Below are 25388 nucleotides of genomic sequence, written 5' to 3' on the forward strand. Positions count from 1 at the left end.
AAAACATAAGTGTATGGATTTTTCTAAGGCATTTGAGACCATCTACTTTAGTAGCAAAAGTGAAAAGCAGGATACAACCTATAATAATAAATTTCTTACCTTCTAATCTGTTTAGAGTTACCCAGTAATGTTCATCTGGACTGTATGCGTCTCTAGACCATTCAAGTAAATCTAATGCACGTGTGTCTTTCAGTATAAACTCGACAAATGGTCGAAAAAGTACATAGTATGCTGTTCCAAAGTAAATGGTCAAGTTATGAGGTGCTTTGGTTTTCTCCCCTGGAACTCGTGAGACAAAATATTCCTTTGGTCCTAAATTTTCTTTGTATCTAAACTGTGTCCTGTATCTAAAGTGCTTTGGTTGAATAATTCCTGGTGTAATGTTTTTGCCATTCCATTTGCTTTTAATGTACTGAATGATTTCTTTATTTGTTTTTAGTGGGTAGTCTTGCCCACATACATTAATTACATGTTTCCATGATGTTTCTGACTGGACAAGATCTTTCATGCAGTTGATATCAGCTTGTAGTCTGGAAAATCCTGCATAAACAACTGTTTCGGTTTTTGTTGGAATGAAAACATTGCCAAAACAGGCAGTTAGGGTTCTTACAATATTTTTTAATTCCTCTGATGATTTGTTGTCAGTGTGGATGCAGTATACGTTCTGTGGTGCGTAGATAGCAGAAAGAAGCTTAACAAACATTTCTTTTTCCTTATGGATAGTAATAATATAAGCTAAGGGATAGTTTGCTTCCTCTTCTGACAGTGGACTTGTTATAATATGTAGATCTTCGATCAGTTGAGAACAGTTGGTTGGTTTCTCAAAGTCAGAAAGTGTAGTCCCATACAGTTTCTGACAGCCTTCGCCAAGCTTAATTGCTGCATCATTATCTTCAAACAAAGCTGCACAAATTTCATCAGGGTAAACACCGCATTCGGTTTTGGTAAACGTTAGCTGTTTTAGATTGTTTGTTCCATTAGGAAGGATTAAACTTAGGAAAATAAAAATCAAAGTGCAGATTCCAGTACATAGTAAGAAACCTAATTTTGTTGAATCAAGTTGGGCCATTTTCTTTCTTCATGTGCCTTCTTTTAACCATAGTAATTATTTTATCTGAAAATGTAATAGAATAATAGTGAGTTAAGTTCCATTGTTTCTTTTCAGTTTTTACTTGTTATAAATGGTGAATGAATTTCACCATGCAGTCTTTACTTCAGTAAATGAATGGCAGTAATATTAAAGTAAAGAAACAAAACAACCTTTTTTTAAACAGTTTCCAGCAGGTTTCTTATGACGTTATCTGTATAAATTTGACCCAGAACAGATACCCTGTGTATGTTTTTAGCATTGCAAAAATGCAACACTTTATGTGAGCAGTACATTGTAAGTAGTGCTATGTCATCCTCTTAACATCAACCCATGGTCACAGTACTGTGAATATCGCAGCTTCAGCAGCAGCGTTTCTTTAATTGCTTTTTTATACCGGATAAAACTAGAAAAGCACATGTCATTGTTGTGGAACATTCTGAGATAGTTTCACGTCTTTTCGGGTATAATGTTAATGAAGATGAACCAAAGGATTTGGCCTGACAGTATGTCAGGTTGCCTTCTAAATAGCCTGAAACATGAACGCTCAAAACCACTTGAATCACTTTCAACCACAGCCTCAAAACAGGCTGTATGGCAAGTGAATGGAGGACAGCAACCTTTATCCCCCTTCACAAGAGTAGACCATCTACTGACACCGGAAACTACAGACCCATTAGTCTGACTAGTCTAATATGAAAAACAGTGGAACAAATTTTCAAGGAAATGATCAACAAAGACATTGGCAACCTACAGACACTGGACTCATCCCAGTTTGGTTTTGTCAAAGGAAAGTCATGCATACTTAACCTGGTAGACTTCTTTGAGAAGGTAACCAAGGCAATAAATGAAGGGAAAACTGTGCACATCACATACCTAGACCTAGCTAAGGCATTCGGCACAATGCCCCATGCATGTATTGTGAACAAACTCACCGAACTAGTCCTATATCACAACACGACTCACTGGATTGCCAGCTGGATCACAGATAGGACCCAGGAAGTCAGGATTGGTGAGACAGCTTCAAATAGAAGCAGGTCACCAGTGAAAGTACCATAGGCCTCTGTACCAGGCCCATTCCTGTTTGGCGTCTACTTCATGGAGTTCACGACTAATGTCAAGGGCCTCTGACTAACCAAGTTTACAGATGACTGCAAATTGGCAGCCATCTTAAATTCCCTCATGACCCTAACATCTTGCAAGAGGGTTTGACAAAGGTAAATGATTGCTGCCAAAGCCATGGATTAAAACTTAATGCAGATAAGTGTATTAAAGTGCCTTTTGGGAAAATGTCTACCAGGCAGATTACTCAATTTATAAGACACCCCTAAGAGCTGACCCTGTAGTTAAAGATCTGGGAACATATGTAGACCATAATATGACCTTTGATCAGCATGCAGGCAGGGTAGTAGGAAAGTTGTTCTATGTTGCCCAACTTATAAGTAAGGGTATGATATCCAAGTTCAAGGAAATTGTAGTACCACTACACTTTTCCCTTATCAGACTCATCATTGAGTACAGTGCCCCCTTCAGCATGTACCTGAGTAGGCATAAAATACAGTTGGAAAGCCTGCAGAGGTCCCTTACTAAGAGAATCTAGGGAATGCACTATCCTATTCAGATTGGCACAGACCCTGTCTGTTTTTGGTCTCCTACAGGTTGTTGAAAGGCAATCTGTGCTTGGGCATGTAAAGCATCCTTGGATCCAACCTTGGTGGAGTTTTTTCATATCTGCAAAATGAACAGCACCAAAAACAAAGATTTGAACTTTGCTTGCAACTTAAATAAAACAAGTTGATGAGAGACATGTGACCTCTTAAGATTTTTTAGCCCTCTTTTTCCAGAATTTTCTAAAAGATTCTCTAATCCTTAATTCAGTTTTGTCAAGAAACAGAATAAACAGTCCTAGCAAAAAATGCTGGTAAGCTGATATTTAAGAAGAAACGGAGAAGAGATTGCAAAATATACATGAGCTCCCCCAAACAACGTACAATCAGAATGACTATTTAAGGGACCCCCACACCCCACCTTGCCAGTTCCTCTTCCCTTCAAGAAAGTCTGAATCTTCACTTCTCTTTGGCAACAGATAGTTTCAACAAACACACTGCATTTCTGGCATGTGTGTAGTAGTGCCCTGCTACCATCCCTCTGGTAGTCTATCAAAGCTCAGAATTCCTCCCACTGTTTGTCTGTGGGCAGGAAGGACCAATCAAGAAGGAAAGACCTTCACAGCTGCAGTCAGTAGTAGTTCAGATTTTTCTACTGCCACAGGAAGAGGAGGGTCTCTGACAATGCTTCTTCTGTCTGGCTTTTTGCATCTACAGAGCTTAGATAAGAAACCCTTTTTTAATTGTTTCTTCTGACTTTTTTATTGGTGATTTTAACTGTGTAGAATGCTGATTTGTTTTTTCTTTAAAAAAAGTTATGTTCTCAGTATTTTCTTTTCTTTTATGGTATAAAGTTGTGCTGTATATATTAAGCCGATTACTATGTTCTGTGGTTTTAAATCCCTCCCTGAGTGTTTTATGGTCTTTGAAGACTGTTTGAGATTATTGCTGCACTAGGGCCCGTGACAAAGGGAGATATTGCCAGCACAGCTATCTGAAATTTTGTAAATAATACAATATTTGTGAATGTCAACATGATCTATGTAAGATGCTTATGTTACAAATGTATTGAAACTGTATGTCATGTGTATATCAAACTGCTGGTACTGAAGTGTGTGTTGAAAAGGTATTTTGTAAAGTGCTGAGCTTAAAGATGTATCCACAGTGTGCCCTGGTGGAAGAGAACAGAAATGTGCATACACTATTGTAATTGTTTAAATGTATATATTTGAACAGTGGAAACTGGAACACAAAAGATTAACTTAAGTCCAGTAAAACTTCAGAAAAATAGCTGAAATTAAATTGCTTTCACAGCAAGATACGGGACATCTAAAAATAGGGAGCTTGCTGTATTGTCTTGGCAGTGTTTTATTGTTTTATGACTTCTAATATGTGCCAAAGATCTGAGGAAAAGTCATTCTCTATGTATTTTTACAGGTAGATACTAAATACTACTAGCTTCCAGCAGTGGGGGTTTCACCTGGGATAGAGTCATGACAAGAATTGATGTCATTCTGCCAGCTATCCCAGCAGCAATATTTGAAATATTAATTTGAGAACTCTCTTGGAGAGACCGAGCATTCTATATTCTGTCTTGGACCTGACAACTACATGAACCATTCACCACATCTGCCTTGCTCTGAAGTAAGTTTCTAGGCAACAGTTTAATTCTCTTATAGTCAGGAATGTAGCAAAGATTAGTTTAGATATTTTTTTTCTTTGAGACTGTCCTGCAGTGTTGTTTTACATATTTCTTGTGATTTTGAACTCTGTCACTGCAAATATATATTTATTGTCTTGTTCTTTTATTATTTATTAAATATATCTTTCATTGATCTGTGTAAAGATATTTAAGATGTTCTTTGTGTTTCACTGTTGCAGTCATCACCTGTGGGTTATCCCTGCTGTGGTAGCCCTCGGCCGGCCTGAATACCAGAGTCAATGTTTTTCTGTGTCGGCTGCAGTTGCCTGTAGTCTGACGTCAGATCAACAGTGCTATAAAGCAAAGCAGCTGACATCATTACATCAGTCTTTTTTGCTGTGGAGCCTGCAGCAGTAGTAGTTCGCACGAGTGCCGGTCGGTCGCTACCAGCGTTTGAATTTCAGCTGAAAACTTCTAAAGCTGAGTACTCCATTGGGAACCCTTTTTTCTTTCACTAACAGATGTCCAAAAAAGTTAACAATTGTCTCGCCTGTGGAAAGCAGATCCCGCACCAAGACTTCCATTCTTACTGTGTCACTTGTTTAGGCCCAGACCACGACGTTCCCCGTTGCCGGTTCTGTGCCCTCTTTCATGTGAGAACCATTCGCCGTAGAGCTCTTGCTTTAGACAGTTATTTTCTTGTTCTGTCTTCGCATTCTGATATGGCTTCTGTCAGCCAACAATCCATGGACATTCCGAAAAAACGCAGAGATAGATAGAGACGGACCACATAAGGCTAAGCCTTCTGATGACGCTACCGCTATGCAAGTCATCAGTTCTCCGGAATTCAGTGAGGTGCTTTCGCAGCCCCTGGTGCCCAGTATGATATCTACACAGGCCTCTACAGACACCCTTTTGGAGTCTGGTATGCCGCAGAAGTCTTCCTCGTCTTCCAAGCCTTTGGCTGTCTCTGCCTCGGTTGGGTCCTGAACCACAACGTAGGCACGGGCTTCCAAGGAGGCCTTTTGCACTACCGAATCTAGACAACAAAATGTCTTCTCATCCGACTACCGCTTCTCTCAGACCGACGGATTCTCTCAGGCCTAGAAGCCAGGCCACTTCTAGAAAGTCTGCTTCTAGCTACCATCTTGCTCCTGCTCCACCACCCCAAGCACAAATGCTTAAAATGGCGGAGGATCTCATCTCTCTTATCCGGGGTAGTCGGGCCACAACTTCTAAAAGGAAAAGGCACCCTTCTCCAGAAATTATGCCAGAACAAGATTCTGAGGAATATGACTGTTCAGATTTTGAAGAGGAACAGCTTCGTCTGACTGCTTATGAGGAGTCAGATGCAGAGGAATCCATCCCTTCTGCCTCCCCTCCAGAGGACCTTTTCTTTGGGGAAACCCTTCACTCTCTCAGGGAACATTTCCAGTGGCAATCGCAGGACTTCCCCCAGTCTAGGAAAAGACCTGGAGAGTTTCTGAACCTGCCCCAGCACATACCCCTGGCCATCCCCCTTATTTTATAAGTAGTGGATGATGTTTTCCATGAATCCAGCTTAGCCCCTGATGCTCTCCCTCCTGCTCCCAGTAAACCTGACAGGGATTACAGAGTACCGGATTCCCACAAATACCTGTACAGAAATCCTGCTGCAGACTCAGAGGTCATTACACAGGGACCTAAAGGAGCTAAGACTAGTTCTGCCAAAAATCCTATTCCTTCTGACAAGGACTCCAGAGCTCTGGACAGATGGGGTAAAAAGTATATACCTCTGCAACCTTAGCTATCAGAGCACTCAATTGTCAGTTCCATATGTTAAGATATCAGCAACACACTTTGGAACAATTAAAACAAAAGATTTCTACCTTTCCTGACTGTGTCAATTCAAAAGAGTTAGCAGATTTACTGCACTCTGCTTGTCAAGTGGCAGAACGCTTGTTACACTGTAGCTATGATGCCCTAGAAGCCTCTAGCAGGGCAGTAGTGACAGGATCTGTCATTAGGAGACATGCATGGCTGAAGAAACAACCTCTCCCTCATCATGTCAAGTCTAAATTTATTGATGCACCCCTGGATAAGGAGTGCTTGTTTGGAGTAAAAGCAGAAGAGGTGCTTAAAAAGATGGAAGACAAAGCAAAATCTATGCAAACAGTAAAATATTTCTTTCAGGTTCAACCTTCCAGGTTCATCAGGAACTTCCCCTCTAAACATTGGTCCTTCCCTGCATCTAGCAGACATGCCAAGGTAAGCCCTGCAGGGACAGACCATCCAGGCCTCTATCCCAGGGCCAACAGAGAAGCAAACAGTGGACCATTTCCGCCCCAAAGGCAAAAGGAGTTCTAAGCCATGTTTATATGGCAAAAACTCACAATGACTCCCTCCTCCCCCCTCTGCCCTCCCTTCACTCACCAAAAACTAGGAGGAAGGCTCACCCTTAAAGGTAATTTTTCAGGGATACAAATTCTCTTTCAGCGCACTCCCAATTCCAAGACAGTACCCAGACTTACCTCCAAATTAGTGGGCAGAGGCATTGAAACAGGTCAAAACTCTTATATCCCAGGGGGCAGTAGAGCCTGTCCCCTCAGATCAAACAGGCAAAGACTTTTATTCCAGACTATTCCCTGTTCCCAGAAAAGAGGGCACTTGGCACTCCATCCTGGATCTATCCATTCAGAACACCTCCTTGGTGGTCCCCGGATTCAGAATGCTAACTTTGCAGTAGCTGCTGCCTATGCTAAAAGTAAAATGTCTGGGTAGTGACCCTAGACCTATAAGATGCCTATCTCCACATCCCCATAAGGGAATCCTGCAGGAAATTCATGTGCTTCAGAGCAGGATCACAACACTTTCAGTTCAATGTGCTTCCCTTTGGCTTATCTACTGCACCCAGAGTATTCACCAAATGCTTAGCCCTGGCCATATAGCATTTTACAGACAGAGAAATATACAGATTTACCCTTACCTGGACGACTGCCTCATTCAGGCAGATTGCAAACAACAGCTGCTCCACACCCTTCTCTTTGTCAAATCCCTACTAACGTCCCTGGGGGTTCACCATCAACAAGAAGAAATTGAAGCAAATTTCCACCAGGAAGATCATTTTCTTGGGAGCTCTGCTAGACACAGCATCCCAAATGGCTTTCCTGTCCCCAGAAAAGCAGAGCTTCCTGCCTCTCTAATTTACCCATCTGGCTTCCAAACGTCACCTCACTATGAGGAAGTTCTTGCATACCTTGGGATACATAGCATCTTGCATCCTTCTAATTCCTCTGGTCAGGCTTCACACGAGAAAACTTCAGTGGTAATTAAGGAACCTTTGGTGCCAGCACTCTGTCTCTAGAGACCTCTCTCCCTCTGATTCCATATATAAGGAAAGAGTTTCTCTGGTGGGCAGAAGTCTGTGCCAAAAACAAGGGTCTTGCCTTCTTCCTCCACCTTACTGGCCAGACCATCATCACTGACGCCTCAGACATTGCTTGGGGCACTCAACTAGCTGGCAAGTACACCCAAGGTCTTTGGGATGCCCAGCACCTTCACTTACACATCAATCAGAAAGAAAGAAATGATGGCAGTACTAAAGACCCTGACATCCTTCAAACCCCATCTCAGGCCAGGGGTCCTCCTTATAAAAACAGACACCACCACAGTAATGTGGTATGTCAACAAACAAGGGGGGACCCAATCTTACCATCTGGGAAGACTAGCCATGAACCTCTGTCTGACAGCTGCCTCCATGTGTCTACACCTAATTGCTCAATACCTACCAGGGGTCAACAACACCCTGGCAGACCACCTAAGCAGAAACTTACTTGGCACCCACGAATGGCAGCTCCACAGGGAAATCTTTCAGCAAATCACTGAGTGGGGGATTCTGGAGGAGGATCTCTCACACTTCAATCACCAGCTGCAAAAATTCTGTACCAGGAAGTATCACCTAGTGTGGTAGGTGGATGCCCTGACTTTAACCTAGAAATCCCTCTTTCTGTATGCGTTCCCTCGTCTGCCTCTCATTCCCAAGGTACTGATCAAAATAAGGGAGGAGAGACCAAAGGCCATCCTTATTGCTCCAGATTGGCCCAGACAGCATTGGTACCCCTTACTGTACAGCCTGACCTTACAGCCCCCCCAAGCAGCTTCCCCTGATCTCAGACCTCTTGATCCAGGTGAGGGGGGAGATACTGCACTCAGACTTGCACACTCTTAATCTTTCAGCATGGCTTATACCTTAAAAGCCAACAGGGAGCCCCTGTTAAGCAAACAGGTCATTGACATTATCACAGAGGCCAGAAGGCCTAGCACCAGAAAATCTTATACAGGGAAATGGAAAACATTCTGCTCTGGAGCCAGTTCAGAGGGGCCAGTACCTCACATCCTTCCATCCTTCTTATCTTGGATTACATAGCCGAGTTGCTCAAAAGTGGCCTCTCCTTCTCTTCTATTAAAATCCATGTTTCAGCCATTCCAGCCCATTACAATTCAGACCTACCCCTCTTCTCTCATCCTTGGATTAAGCAATTCCTCAGAGGGGCTTCTAATATCAGACCTCCCAGAAGACCTCCCACGCCAGCCTGGGACCTGAATTATGTTTTAGAAAAACTAACCTTACCTCCTTTCAAACCTGCTGCTTCAACAGAATTGAAATACCTCTCCTGGAAGACTGCCTTTCCTGATAACTATCACCTCAGCCAGAAGTGTTTCAGAACTTCAGGCACTCATGGCTGTTGAGTCCTTCATCATGTTCCATGCAGGCAGGGTCTCCCTGAGGACTAACCCCTCTTTTATGCCCAAGGTGGTATCTGGTGTGACCCTCTGAGACTGTTTTATCCTGTTCCTATTATTTCTGGGCTGATTTTAGACTTTAATTTTGGGGTCCTTTGGAACATGTGTTTTTGCTTTGTGTTGGAACACTGAAGTTGTCATTCTGCTTAGTGCAGTATTCTAAGTAGCACCGGTGTAGAAATAGGCTTATGTTTGCTATTTTTAAGGAGACTATTTATTTTTGTAACCAAGAAGCATCTTTATTGAACTACATATGACATGGGTAATCTTACATTTATGTAAATGAAAACAAACCATATTGACATGTTTTCATTTGCAAATGTTATACATCACTTATCTGTCCAGTCATTGTCAATCAAATATTAGTTCATTCAGTTCCTGCCTTCCCTTAAACTTCATTCCTCCTCCAAAACATTATTTTGCATGTATTGTTCCCACAATTCCAATTTTTCTATGTTATTTCTCCTACCCTTTTCTAAAGATCCCACTTCCAGTTGTTATTTCTCTGTTACTATATTCAACACTTCTAGTACAGTTGGTTTAGTCTTTGATATCCATTTTCTAGTAATTGCTTTTTGGCAGTCACTAGAATTAAACTCAGGAAGGCTTTCATATATGTCTAGGCAATTCCAATTCTGTATCATAGCTCAAAAATCATTTCCTTAGTTGCATCAATTTGCTCACCCCAGTATTTCTGTTAGAGTTGTCTGCAGGGAATTTTTAAAGTCTGCCAACTCATAATACTCCAGAAAAATATGTTCCCAATTGCCTCGTTCTTCTGTATCACACTAACACTCTTCCAACATTTGCAATCTACCTAAGGAAAATACTTTGGAGTCTGCTTGAGGTATCGAAATACATATGCAAACACTTCCAGGCAAAGATCCCAAACCTTCTAGACTTTGTTGCATATTTGGGAGCCATACGTATATCCCCATTGTTTCTTTGTGAATTGCTTATCCAGTCTCTCTTCCCAGTCCTTTCTAACCTCCAGTGATTAATTTCTGTAGTTATCATGCAATATTTTATATGCCCTACTTAGTTATCCCTTTTTTAACAGCAGCTTTTGTTCTAAATTCTACTAAAAATTTCACCAGTGCTAGTCTTTCACATAGGATCACCCTATTTCTTTCTCTTTCCCATACTCTGATATCCATCCTTGATAAGGAAAGGCAGTCTCTAGCATGTAGTCCAAATTAATTCTTGGCCTCTTCCCATTCTGTTACCTTTCCCTCTCTAATTGTTTGCTCTCAATACCTTGGTTCCTTTGCCAGTTTTCTCCAGTAAATTCCATCCTCCCCTAGGCTATTCTTTTTGCCCCTAATTGCAGTCATCTCTATCGGCAAAATCTCCTTTCTGCATCCTAATGTTGTATTGATTATTAGAATAATTCCATCTTCTTTATGAATATAATATTTTATATGGTTATTTTCCTTCAGGATCTGTATCCAAAATCCCAGTATTTCCTTGTTTTTTTGAGCTTCCCCCATTTCATCATCATCGCTTTCTACTTTGGATTATCGCTTTCTGCTTGTGCTATGTATAGGAGCCTTAACTGTGTAGCTCTGAAATACCCCATTCAAATCAGGTCAACTCAGACCACCTTGTTCTACTGGAAGGATCAACATATCCCCCTTCACTCTTGCCTTCTACCTTCCTAGATAAAATCCTTCAACTCTCTATTAAATTGTCGTCCACAACTTCTCCTCTGGTTGATAAAAATATCCCTGACCTGCATATAAAACTAAGGGGGACCAAAAATATTTTCACTGCTTGTATCTTGCTGTCCATATCCATAAACCTGAGCTTTCAATTTCTCAGTTTTGTATTACCTTTTGCATAGTCTCTTCCCAGATACCCTTAGCTGCCATAACAATTCTTTTTAATCCATACTCCTAAGTACTTTATTTTACCATGTCCTCCCATATTGCTGCACCAACTTGTGTGTGGGTACATCATTTACAGCTATTGCCTTATCTTCATTAGTTTTGTATCTTGCAAAGACTTGAAACTGTCTCAGAATGTCCACGACACTGAAATGTCTTTTCTGGTTTTGTCAGGCATAAAATAATATCATATGCAAATAAAGCCAAATTGCTCTTGCCTGCCATACCAGTTATGTCCTTGAATTTCTTAGTCCCTTATTTTCTTTGCCATTGGTTCTAAATGTAATGCAGATAACAAAGGGGAAAGAGGACACCCCTGCCCGTTTCCTTTGCTCAAACAGATCTTATCAGAAAAAGCCCCTTCACTTTATTTTTGCCTCTGATCCCTCGTATATCCTCCTAATTAACTTTATAATTTCATCAGGGAGTACATATGTTTCCATTGCCCTACTCTTTCAAATGCTTTCTCTGCATCAAGACCCACAAACAATAGTGGTATTTTCTTTCATTCTGCTTCCCTCTGGATCATCATTGTTTTGTCAGTGTTGTCAAATGTTTGTTTCCCCTTCACAAAACCGCACTAATCCATATTTATCAACTGTGGTATCACCTTTGCCATTCTTTTAGCCACTATAGTCATAAACGCTTTGTAATCATGATTTAGAATCTAAATGGGGCTATATGAAGCTGGCTCTGATGGTTCCTTCTCATCTTTAGATATTAGTAACCTCTGCTTTCTTCTAGGATGCTGGTGCTTCTTCTCCTGTTAAAATACTGTTAAATAAAACCGTCCAGATCTATCAATTTCATCTCTCCTAGCTTCCAAACTTCCACAGGAATGCCATCTATTCTGGGAACGTTAATGTAGAATAGTTCTACATCACTATTTTCATCTCCTGTACTCCTATCCTAACTGTTAGTAGTTGTAGTTATTGCCCAAAAGCAGTTTCTTAGTAGCAATCATAAACTCATGCATATTATCATGGTGCTCCCTTATTTTCTCTTTAGCATTCTGCAGTTCTGCCTCTTCTTGATCTGTGAGATTCCTCTTATTCTGCAGTACTTAAACTTTTGTCAGTCCATCTAAATAATTCTTAACCAAATCTCTTTTTATTTCCACCCTATTTTTAAATTTCACTTTAATTTTATCCCACTCCCTTGCTGTATTTTCAAAAGAAATTTCTGTCTTCTCTAATAACTCTTGAATTAAACAAACAAAAACATACTCGGAGGCTCTAAATAAAAATCTGCCTAAGCAGCAGAGACCTCCAAAGCAGACATCCAAGCAACCCCTACCACGAAACAATACCCACGTAGCACATAGCTCATAAAGTCAGTGTGCCACACAGTCACATCCCTTAAGGCTAAACAACACACCTAATACACTTGTAATAGGTGACTCTATTGTCAGACACACTGACGTCCCACTCACCAGGCTGAACAAGGAGAAGGTCACTGTAAGCTGCCTGTCGGGTGCCAGGATCCGCCACATAACCCAAGCACTCAGGTCACTCCAAAGCAAGTACAAATATGACTCCGTCATTGTCCATGCTGGTGTGAATGACCTGAGACGTACCTCCCTGGACTACATGAAAAAAGACGTAGAGGAGCTCTTTGATCATGTAGCCCAGGCCGGTATGACCCTGACCTTGAGTAGCAACTTACCCTCACCAAGAATGATGCCACAGTATAAAGACAAAATGATCAATTTTAACAATTGGCTAAAATATTGGTGTCATTCAAAGGGGATCCAGTGTCTGTCAGCCTGGGATGACATGCTCAACAAGCCACGTTGCTTCGCTAGGGACGGCTTGCACCTGTCACCCCTGGGTTTTTGAATACTGGCAAAGGCTATTGCCTCCCCCATAGTGCCTTTTTTAGGCAAGGCTCAAAAGACAAACCCACCTCCATAGACAACACAAAGGAAAAATCTAAGGGTAATGCTGCTCAACACCAAAAGTCTAAACCTCAAAATGCATGCACTCGAGACTCTCCTCAGTATGGAGAATATCGATATCTCTGCAGTAACAAAAACCTGGTTCAAGGCTCCCGAGAGCACCCCAGCACTAACAGGTTATACTTCATACCATGCTTTCTGGCCCCAAAACTCGGACCAAACCGCAAAAGGAGGGGGAGTATCCATATTTATCAAAGATACCCACACCTCCAGGTTAGTGGCACTGCACGAAGCATCGGAGACCATCCATGTGCAACTAACAGTGGTCAAAACTGCCTTTCAATTTGTAGCCTGCTATAGACCACCCTCCTAAACACAGGAACCTCACTCTGCTTTCCTGAGAACACTGGAGAATATGAAGGTCTCTCCAAACACCATTATATTGGGTGACTTCAACTACCCAAACATTGATTGGGAAAACTACTCAAGCCCAAACACCCTCGCCCAACGGTTCCTAGAATTTATAAACTCAAATGCTATGGAACAACTGGTCACCACTCCCACAAGAGGGGAAAACATATTGGATCTGGTCATCACCAACATGGGGTCTCTATGTTCCACACCAGAGGTATACCCCTCATTGGTAAGATCAGACCATAAACTAATCTCACTGGACATCCATATTCCGTCCCCACCGCTAGCCAAGGAAACCATGGTGAAGAACTTTTCAAAAGCAAACTTCACACTTCTGAAAACCGAGGTGGAATCCTTCAAAGCCCCCAGGCCAGTGGAAAATACGGCCCAAAATGCAGAATCCTTTACAAAAGCATTCTGTGGACACCTACAGGAATGCATGAAGCATGCTATCACAAATAAAACCAGGACTCACTCCTCCAAAGGCAGGAGACCAGTCTGGTGGACCCCGGCCATAAATAAGCTATAAAACAGAAGGAGAAAGCTACTACATGATAGAGCAAAATCCCAAAAAGGGAAGGCGTCCCTGATCAGTACTAACAAGAAACTACGATCCTTCATAAAATCATCTAAGGCCAGCTTCGAAAGACAAGTTGCACAAGACACTAAAGATAATCACAAAGCCTTCTTTAGTTATGTCAGAAACCTGGGAAGCAACTGCCAGATATGCTCTGATTTAGTGCAAAATGACAAAAAGTACACTGAACCCACAGACATTGCCAACATCCTGGCAGAAAGGTTCAGTGCAAACTTCTCCCCCCCTTCCCCTCCAAAAGAGCAAATGTCTATCCCAACAGAGTGTAGCCTTCCTGTGATTCACAGATGCACAGATGGGAGCTGCCCTCTCCAAAGCAAAAAAAACAGCATCAGTGGGACCAGACGGTGTACCGGGCTGCGTCTTACACGAGCTCCAAGAAGAACTAAACCCTCATATAAAGTCACTGTTCAATCTTAGCCTTACTACAGGATATGTACCCAAGGAATGGCGTACAGCAACAGTGGTCCGACTCCACAAATTTGGTGCCACAACAGTCCCTGGAAACTATCGCCCTATAAGCCTGACTAGCCTGGTCTGCTAAGCTAATGGAGTGTATCATCATGGAAATCATAAACAAAGACATTGGGAACCTCCAGACAGTGAATCCTACCCAATTCGGCTTTGTTAAGGGCAGATCTTGCCTCTTGAACCTGTCGACTTCTTTGAAACAGTTACCAAAGTCATAGATGAAGGGAAGGTAGTCCACACAGCCTACCTGGACCTTACAAAAGCCTTCGACACAATACCCCACTCTGGCATTATAAATAAGCTCACCAGCTTAAATATCAACCCCTGTGTCACAAGGTGGGTTGCAAAAGCCTTTGACACAATACCCCACTCTGGCATTATAAATAAGCTCACCAGCTTAAATATCAACCCCTGTGTCACAAGGTGGGTTGCAAACTGGCTCAGGGATAGAAACCACATGGTCAGAATAGCAGGTGCCATGTCAGACTCTAAATCAGTTACAAGTGGCATCCCACAAGGCTCAGTCCTGGGACCTCTCTTGTTCGGTATATATTTCTCCGAGGTACAGGCTAACACGGGTGGACTATGGCTGACCAAGTTCGCAGATGACTGCAAACTGGGTGCTGTAATCGACCCTCCGGCTGACACAAGCATCCTGCAAAAGGGTCTCTCAGAGACAGATAACTGGTGCCAGAGCCGTGGCCTAAAGCTAAATGCCAAAAAGTGCATAGTCATAGCGTGTGGCTCGAGGGGATATTGTTTTCTTTAGGTGGAGCATGTCCATCAGTTCTGGGTTGGACATGGCCTTGTATGTCAGGCAGAGATCACCTCTGAGTAGGTGGTATGCAACCAAGTGCAGCTGAAGTTTCTTCAGTCGAGCTGCATAGGGCATCTGCTTGAGGCCAGTGATCCTCTTGGTGAGGTACTTCTGTGGTCTCTCCAGTTTTTGTAGGTGTTTTGTAAGGTATATCCCAGATGGGGCATTGTACTCTATGATGGGGTCTGATGAGTGATACATAGAGGGGCCCAATGAACTCTTTCGATCTGGATGCATACCCTTTTGTGATTAGGTGGGCCACATAGAAGGATTTTCTAACCACTTTGGCAACGTGATTGTCAAAGAAGAGATTGCTATTTACTTGAGTCCCCAAGTCCCTAATTACTTCTTCCGTACTTAATGGATTACCACCTATGTGGTAATTTGTGGGCACTTTGTTTTTTCCAAAGGGGATGACTATGCACTTTTTGGCATTTAGCTTGAGGCCATGGTTTTGACACCAGGTATCTGTCTCAGTGAGATCCTTTTGGAGGATGTCTGTGTCAGCCGGAGAGTCAACTATAGCCCCTAGTTTGCCGTCGTCTGCAAACTTGGTCAGCCATAGTCCTTCTTGTTTGCCCTGTACCTCTGAGAAGTATATGCCGAACAGGAGGGGTCCTAGGACTGAGCCCTGGGGAATGCCACTTGTAACCGGTTTAGAGTCAGACCTAGCTCCCGCAACTCTTACCATGTGGATTCTGTCCGTGAGCCAGTTGGCAACCCATCTCGTGACATAGGGGTTTATGTTCAGGCTGGTGAGCTTGTCTATAATACCTGAGTGGGGAATGGTGTCGAAGGCCTTTGCAAGGTCTAGGTAGGCTGTTTGGACCACCTTTCCCTCGTCTATAGCCTTGGTAACTGTCTGAAAGAAGTCCACCAGGTTTAGGAGGCATGATCTGCCCTTAACAAAGCCGAATTGGGTATGGTCCAGTGTTTGGAGGTTTCCAGTGTCTCTGTTAATGAGATCCATGATGATGCACTCCATAGCTTTGCAGACCAAGCTAGTCAGGCTTATAGGGCAATAGTTCCCAGGGTCCGTTGTGGCTCCACCTTTTTGGAGTGGAACAACCTTTGCTGTGCGCTACTCTGTGGGCATGCAGCCTGTGGAGAGGCTGAGTTTAAACAGTGTGTTTAGGTGAGGGGTTAGTTCATCTTTGAGCTCGTGTAGGATGCAGCCTTGGACACCGTCCGGTCCATTGATGCTGTGTTTTTGGCTTTGGAGAGGGCTGTTTTAACCTGAGTGTCTGTGATTTCAGGGGCACTAAATTCTTCTGGTATAGTTATGGGCCCTTTTGGGGGTGAGAGGGGGGTGAAGTTTGCACTGAACCTGTCTGCCAGGATGTTGGCTATATCGGTCGGTTCAGTCTATTTTGTGCCATTCTGCACCAACTCTGAGCAGATCTGAGAATTGCCACTTAGATTCTTGACATAGCTAAAGAATGCCATGTGGTTATCTTTGGAGTCCATGGCAATTTTTCTTTCAAAGCTAGCCTTGGATGATTTTATGAGGGAACTTAGTTTCTTTCTGATACTGATCAGGGATGTCTTCCCTTCTTGGGATTTTTACTCTTTTCCGTACTAGTTTCCTCCTTCTATTGTATAGCTTGTTTACGGCAGGGGTCCACCAGACTGATTTCCTTTTCTTGGAGGAGTGAGTCTTGGTTTTGTTTGGAATAGCACGATCCATGCATTCTTGTAGGTGCTCATAGAGTGCATTAGTAAAGGATTTTGCAGCTTGGGCAGCGTTATCCTTTAACATGGGGGCTTTGAAACTTCCCACCTCGGTCTTAAGTAACGTGAAGTTTGCTTTTGAAAAGTTTTTCACGGTGGTTTCTTTGACCGGGGGTGGTGGCGGAATATGGATATACAGAGTGATTAGTTTATGGTCAGATCTAACCAGCAGGGGGTTGACCTCCGTGTGTGGAACACCGGCCGCCCATGTTGGTGATGACCAGGTCCAATATGTTGTCACCTCTGGTGGGGGTGTTGACCAGTTGATCCAGGGTATTTGAGCTTATAAATTCTAGGAAATGTTGGGCAAGGGAGTTTGTACTTGAGTAGTTCTCCCAGTTAATGTTTGGGTAATTGAAATCACCCAATATCAGGGTGTTTGGTAGGACCTTTATGTTTCCCACTGTTTCCAGGAATGCGGAGTGGGGGTCCTGGGACATGGTGGGTGATCTGTAGCAAGCTGTAATTTGAATAGCAGTTTTGGCCATTGTTAGCTGCACATGGATGATCTCCGAAGCATCGTGCTGTGCTACTAACCTGGAGGTGTGGGTATCCTTGATGAATATGGATACTCCCCCACCTTTTGTATTTCGGTCCAGGTTTTGTGGCTGAAATGTATGGTATGAGTTGTAGCCTGGTAGTGCTGGGGTGCTCTCTGGAGCCTTAAACCAGGTTTCTGTTACTGCACATATATCGATTTTCTCCATACTGAGGAGTGCCTCGAGTGCGTGCATTTTGAGGTTTAGACGTCTGGCATTGAGTAGCATTACCCTCAGTTTTTTGTTACTTGTGCTGTTTACGGCGGTGGGTTTGTCTTTTGAACCTTGCCTAAAAAAGACACTATGGGGGTGGCAAGAGTCTTGGCCAGTATTCGAAAGCCTAAGGGTGACAGGTGCAAGCCGTCTCTAGCGAAGCAACGTGACTTGTCGAGCATGTAATCCCAGGCTGACAGACACTGGATCCCCTTTGAATGATACCAGAAGCTTAGCCAATTGCTGAAATTGATAATTTTTTTATCTATACCGTGGTATCATTCTTGGTGAGGGCAGGATGCTACTCAGGGTCATACCGGCCTGGGCTACGTGATCAGAGACCTCCTCCATGTCTCTTTTCATGTAGTCCAGTGAGGTACGGCTCAGGTCATTCACACCAACATGCAAATGACAGAGTCATATTTGTACTTGTTCTGGAGTGACCTGAGTCCTTGTGTTATGTGGTGGATCCTGGCACCCGACAGGCAGCTAACAGTAACCTTCTCCTTGTTCAGCCTAGTGAGTGGGACGTCAGTGTGCCTGACTATAGAGTCACCTATTTCTAGTGTGTTGGGTATGTTATTTTGCCTTAACAGCTGTGATTGTGTGGCACACTGGTTTTGTGATGTGTGTGTTTCATGGTTTGTGTTGGGGGCGTGGAGGTTGCTTGGAGGTCTCTGTTGCTTCTGCAGATTTTTATTTAGAGCCTCCGAGTATGTTTTCGTGTATGTGCATACTTTTTGCCTGTAATGGTTTCATAGGTCTGTGTGAGACTGGTGGTGTGATGCAAGTAATGTATCCATTTGGATACAGGAAATTATAATAGTAAAGGTTTAGCATACATTAAAACTTGTCAAGATGCATTGTTATGATTGTTTAATCCAGGTGGGGGGCAGTACATTGAGCCTCATTTTCCAGTACAATTCTCCCGTGGCAATATGATTTTCCCATTTCCCCCCTCACATCATGGTTAACTACTAACACTAAAGTTCAGAGCAAAAGTTATTCTCTTCATAATTTTTATATACAGTAACGTCTAAATCATCTATTCTATCCCTAAGTAGATTGTATATAAACTTAAAGAATGGACAGACATTGTTTAAATAGGCCATGAATTCTGTCACTTCTATCGTAGGTATATATATTTACTACTGCTTGTTGGAAAATCCTGAGTTCAAATCAGACCTAAGGCATGGGTAGAACTATTTTGAGATGCCACGATCAATCTGAAAGGGGGGGCTGTTAATATTTGTATTAATTTTAGGAATACCGAATGCCACCGTTAACACAGGATGTTCGTTAAACAAAATACATATATACCCCTGGCGCACTGACGTCAGGGAAGAAGCGACAGCAACCGACGCCGGACCAAGACTTTGGAATTCAGGCCGACTGCAGGACCGCCTGACGACAGGATAACCCAAGTGTGATGACTGCAGCAGGGTGTACACTCGAACATCTACATTTATGGTAGGTACAAAACTGTACTTTTTCTTGTAAATAGTTTTAACTCAGTCAAAATTTTACATCATCACTTTTACAGTTGGGTACAAATTTTAATCCTTTCTGTAAAAGTGAAAAATGGCATGGTTGTACATCTGTGTCAGTATAATTAAATATATTAAAACCATTATGGTTCAGCATTTTACCATCAAAAGCGTTAATCTGGTTCTCATCTAATAGTTGCTGTTCTTCCTGCAGTATTGTTTTGGCCCTTGGTGGTGTTGTGCTCCCCTCCCCTGGGGTTTGGATAAAAAATTATTGTTTTGTCTCATTTTATTCCCAATCCTTTCAGATCTCCTAAGTGGGAGGTACTCTTTATCATAATCTATTCTTCTATCAATATTATTAAAAGCTGTGCTGTTAGAATTTTGTCTGTTCACTTCTAGATGAATAATTACCCCCTATTTCTCCTTCCTCATCACCTCTATTGTCAAAATTAGGGCCTCCTTGTCGTTGCAAATAAGCCTTCGATAATGAGTAAGCAGAATGATTCAAATACTCATCCTCATTCCTGGCTAACTTTTTCTCTTTCTTTATGTTTCGTTTTCGCTGTTCTTCCACCCTATCAGAAATAATTATACTGAGTCTCAAAACCATTAAAAGAAACGTCATTTTGTAGCACATTATTCAAATCATTAATGTCCTTAAAAAGTTAATTAATAAGACTATTATTGCTTTTAATAATAAACTGCATTAACTCAATCCCATGCCTATCAAATATGCATATTAACTCATCATGTTCTTTCTGTCCTCTCAAGATTCCATTTGGGAACTTGAACGTACTAAGACCTTTTGGTACTCGTTTGAAGTAAACCAAGCCCATACTAGTTCTTAGTATTATCCAATCCCAAAAAGAACAACCTAGAAAGGGGATATCTAACCTCAAAGGAACAATGTATGTTAGCCAAACTCTAAGCTATAATTTGTCCTAATGACTTTGCTAGCATGTTATTAATGTACAGTATAATGAACTGTAGTATTCTGCATTTGCTAGAGCATGGTAGTTTATGATAGTATGTAAATTGCTTTTTTCTTTTTCATTTTTTTGTTCATCTTAAACTCTATTTTGTAACTATCTGTCATTGTAACTCTGTTGGAGCTTTTCTCCCCGGGCCACCGCTGAAAATGGACATGCATCCAGTCGGACTATCCCGGTCAACAAATGTAAAATAAATAAAATGTTTTATGGATTCTGTTAAAAATGCATTGTATTGAAGGGCATGTACCTCGCTTAATTTTCTTTCAAAAATCTGAAGTGATTCATGCCAGTTATTTTTGCAAGGCTCTGCAGCCCTGGAAAAAGCATTCTCGGTAGAAAAAGTAAAAGTTTTGTTGAACCACGTATCCATGTCCCTTGTACAGTCTTCGAAATTATTCTCCTATTGTGCACATGGAGTGGAATCGGGATCAGATGTACCATTAGTCCCACTGTTTGGTGTTCCTTTTTTTCCTTTTCACAGTACCGTCATTCACTTCCGGGTTCATGTTAAGTGACTGTTGTAAGCCTGAACCAAAGGATCTGTAAAATCTGTTGGGAAAGCAATTTCACCATCTGGGAAAGGTTACTTTCCCTTGTAGAATGCAAAAAAAAAAATGTACTCGCTGGTTCAGCTGGAATCGCATTTTCACCACTTAAAGAACTTGATCCCAAAGTTTCAGCCATTCCGACTGCTACAAATAACCGTTCAAGTGTGGTAAAGGTTCCCGATAAACTCTCACCAGCAATTTATCCAACTTCTTATTTTCTACAAATTGTAGAAGAACTTAGAGTGACCAAGTAGTCCACGACCACTGTAATCCAATAACCAAGTAAACCTCATTAACAACAGAAACTGAAGGCACAGTAAAAAAAACAAATAAAAAAACAGAACCAACAGGTGGACACTGCGGACATGAAAAATGAATGGGTAGCCTCAGCCAAAATCCGATATCCAAACTTTGACTGCTTTCGTCCTGGTAAATCCAGGACGACTTCAGAATAAAAAAGTTAAACATCAATGAACTTATAAATACAGATTCAATCGATTAACCATCAGTCAGCATGTAAAATCTTAAAGCCACAATACACTAAAAAATCATTGTCTTCTTGAAAGCTACCCATATGCCCTACAGCATAATAGTTTAAACTACAGGACCAATGCATAAAATATCATAAAAATACTGTCATCTCAAATAGAAATAATTATAAAAAGCACAATAAAATGTGTAACAAAAAAGTTATAAACTTTCTCTAAAATGATCTTATTACTACCAATTTGTTACTGAAAAGTGTAGGCTCTATATTTAAGAATAGGACCCAAGTTAACATGATCGTTTAATCCAGGTGAGGACACGGCATTGAGCTTCAATTGCCAGTACAGCTCTCTCATGGCAGTACAATTTTACCAACCCCCCACCCCCCCACTTCATGTTTAACTATTTCCACAATACCAAACTGGAATTTATTGAAATTAGAACAATTTAATGCATGCCTGTATAAAGCATTATTACTATTTTTCTGTTGGATAGCATACAAATGTACATATACCCTTTTACAGAGAACTCTCTGCCATACCCACGTAAAAAAAATTGCATTCTTGAAAAGTTGCAATGTATACTAAACCCTTATTATTACAATCTCCTGTATCCAAATGGATACATTCTGGAGGGTTACCTACAGTTAATTGTTCCTTGACTAAAATGTAAGGACAATATTTACGAACCCCATTCTTAAATATAGAGCCTACACTTTTCGGTAACAGAATGGAAGTAATAAGATCATTTTGGAGAAACTTTATAACTTTTTTTTGTTACACATTTTATTGTGCTTTTTATAATTGTTATTTCTATTAGAGAAGACAGTATTTGTATGATATTTTATGCATTGGTCCTGTAGTTTAAACTGTTATGTTGTATGACATATGGTTTGCTTTCAAGAAGACAATGATTTTTTACTGTATTGTGGCTTTAAGATTTTACATGCTGATTGATGGTTATCTGTATTTATAGGTTCATTGAAGTTTAACTTTTTTATTCTGAAGAAGTCCTGGATTTACCAGGACGAAAGCGCTCAATAAATTTTGGATATCGGATTTTGGCTGAGGCTGCCCGTTTATTTTTCGTGTCCACCTGTTGGTTGTTTTTTTATTAACTAATGAAGTTTGACCGTCCTAATAAGAACAGTTGTCACAGACATGACAGCCACTATCATAGGCTTGAGTTGCGTATAATGAAGTTTATCCATGCTAGGACACATGATACAGCCTGTGCTTGTACTTCCATTAAGTGCTTTTTTGTCTTATCCTTTTTTCTTCTCCCAAATGAAGAAAACATATCTCCTAGCCATTGAAAGAAAGAAGCATTCTGTTTGTTATTAGTGCCCCTTTATCAGATTGCCTCCCTGGAAACACGAGAACCAGATGCACAGTTGCATTCCACAGCACATATTGCTCTGTAAATATTTATGTGCTAAAGAGAAACACTGTTCAGTATTCATTATAATCAGTGTTTATTTATTTGATTCCCCTTAAAACTTGTTAAATCAGTCATTCCCCTACGCAGAAATAAGAAACAGCTCATCAGTTTTAATTATATCATGCTCTTTTGTCCAGGCTTTCTTCTCCTTTTTCATTGCAATGCCTAAATTTTCTTAAAACTGATCAAGAAGAAGGAAATAGGGAGGAAAAATAGGTGCACCTGTTTACTTTAGTATCCCTATTGCACACAAAATCAGCCGAAAAACTTTACTGTAATGCAATCAATGCCATGTATCTTAAAAATACTGTTAAGAACAAAATAAATCTTCCAAACATTAATGATGTGAAGTAGGGTATATGTTTTGGTGTCCCCTGCAGTTTAACAAAGTCAAAAAGTCCAATATTTCCATGTTTTCTTTTTCCGTTATACTTCACAAATGTAAGTAGTGCTTTGTAATCCCACGTTCATTCATCAGTTTCCGAGTTGCTGGTTTTCTTCCTGTTGATCTCCATCACCCAGATTCAGTCAGTGGTTAATTTCCATGTTCTCCTGGTTCTTCTAGTAAACTCTTTTGCTTTTTTCCATCTCTGAAGCATGTTCCTTTGGAACACTGGAAGATGTTTTACTGGCATAGGTGTTCCGTGGCCTTTGTTATAAGAAGAGTAAGAAGCAGAATCCCATTATAACTCACTTTTTTGGACAAACTTTTGTATTTCCTCCTTAGCACGTTATGCATCAAAGAATGATTTTGATCCTCTTGGAAAAAATATTCTGAAAAATGGCTGAATAAAGCAGCTACAATCTCGCAACTGCTTCTCGACATTTCCTGATTGCTGAAATAAATTTACTCCTCTTCTGCCAGGTGTAGAATGAGTAATCATTTTCTGCAAACACTCTACTGTCTCCACTTTTAGTACTCTGTCCTTATGCCACAGTTTTGTCAGAATCAAATCTTTTTGCTGGTAGGATTGGATCTTTACTATTACAGGTCTAGGTTGCTTTCCTTGTCCAGGTTTGGAGCATACACATGATGTGCCCTTTAAGTTAGCAACTCTTGCTGTAGAATAGCAGTCCACTTGCTTATTTGTGCTTTCATAAAATTAATAGTCTGTTCCTTCCAGTTTCTCTTCCACAGCAAACAATCTCAGGTTTTCCTTTCTTCTTCTACTAAAAACTTTTCATCTTCTTGAAACCCAATCCCTTCAGCTATACTAAACATATGGCTAGCATTTTAAGGAAGCAAGCTGGCTCAGTCCAGCATGGAGGTAGTTTAAGTATTTTTCAACCAGTCTGTTTTATTTAAGTTTGTGTTGATAGTTATATTATAGTTCAGATGAGTTGCTGCTTCATTACCTATTGAGCAAAAAGTCTGTCAAAGATGTTTTAATTTAGTCTCAAAACATGCTTTGAAAAGCAACTTTCAAAGGGTCTGATACTATTTCTAGAGTGGCAGTTTTGTCAGTGGTAATATAAGAGGTGTCTTGCTGGCACAGTCAGTAGATTTCTGATGAGTTTAAACCTGAGATTATGAATTTTTCACTTGAATCTGATTGTGTGTTTTTCTATAGAAGCAAATCAGATCCTTGATCATTGGGATGACAGAAGTGAATGGAGGCATGGCTGTTGAAAATGTTTCATATTTCCTGTTGATGATGTTTCATATTCCCTAGTTTTCCTCCTGTACGCAGGATAATTTTCAGCTGTTTTTCCAAAAGTCCCAGTCAGTCAAAAAACAAGTTACTAAAGGTTAATGGCAGGTCAAGTCCTCTGCCAAACCTAATTAGGGGAGTTCTTTTCTCAAAAAGAATATTTCTTCCTTCTTACCTGTGACTGTGATGAAGTACTGCACCCATTTTATCAAGTCCCCTCCGGGCACCGTATCTCTATAGTTAGCTCTCAGCAAAGCAGCCTGGCTGTCAGTGGTTTCCTGGCAAATGGGCACTCATCCTCATTGTGAGAGAGTTAAAGGCAGCAGTGATAAGGTCATATGCCGCCATTCTAGGGGGCTCCCTCGCACCTTCTGGACTTGTCTCTATTTCCTCCTATTCCCTGGCAAATGTTAGTTACCAGTGTCATTGAATCGATCCTGCCTTCAGAAAGATTTGTTGTGTCTTATCTGCACTTTCAGTTTGATGTTTGCCTTTTGGACTATTCACTGCACCTCTAACATTTACCAAACTCCTATCTAGGATTCAAATTGAACCTCCAGTAGCTGTATTTGACACCTTTGCAAAGACTGTTTTTTTCAGGGTGGTTTATTGATTCCTGCTGTATAATGGCTTTAATTCCTGAAGTAAAAAATTCCCTCTTAACAGATAGTGTTTATGGAGTTCTCCAGGAGGGAAAGTCGCCTCGGTAGAGAATGCCTAAAAATTCTGGGGCAGGATGCTTCCTTGATTCTTTTGATACCATTAACCTGTCTCCTTATGTGAAAAATTATATGGTATGTTTGAAATTGTAAGATCCTTCATTCCCTAGAATCTCCATTACCAGTGCTTCCTTTTTGCAGACTAGTGTTACAGTGCTGGAGAAAACGGCTGAGTATTAATCCAAGATTTCCTTTTCCCCGCTCTGTTGCCAATGCAGTCTGTACTGACAGATTTGTGTTATTTACTGGGGAGGCAAGTGTTAGCCTTTCAGGGGCCTAGTGACTTATCAAAGCACATCTGTATCTGGAGATATTGGTGGTAGTTCACTCCTTGAAAATCCTTCATTCCTTTAGACTCTGGGTCCCCTTCTGGTGGCTTC

The 25388-nt window shown here is 41.2% G+C and overlaps 2 protein-coding genes across 2 annotated transcripts in view; one reads left to right on the forward strand and one right to left on the reverse strand.

The window, feature by feature from the left end:
* RTF2 (replication termination factor 2) overlaps nucleotides 1-25388 on the forward strand; it is a 1259727-nt gene that overhangs the window by 918947 nt on the left and 315392 nt on the right. The gene's annotated exons all lie outside the window — the stretch shown is intronic.
* Nucleotides 1-25388, reverse strand: part of LOC122816953 (beta-1,3-galactosyl-O-glycosyl-glycoprotein beta-1,6-N-acetylglucosaminyltransferase 7-like) — a 128113-nt gene that overhangs the window by 34197 nt on the left and 68528 nt on the right. The window contains exon 2 of the mRNA XM_044090047.1: nucleotides 100-1114. Within this exon, the coding sequence (XP_043945982.1) occupies nucleotides 100-1069 (970 nt within the window). The 5' untranslated portion in view covers nucleotides 1070-1114. The remainder of the gene's footprint in view (nucleotides 1-99; nucleotides 1115-25388) is intronic.

This window comes from Protopterus annectens, chromosome 12.part0 (genome assembly GCF_019279795.1).
Source record: "Protopterus annectens isolate FY-2018-M chromosome 12.part0, PAN1.0, whole genome shotgun sequence".
Lineage (NCBI taxonomy): Eukaryota > Metazoa > Chordata > Ceratodontiformes > Protopteridae > Protopterus > Protopterus annectens.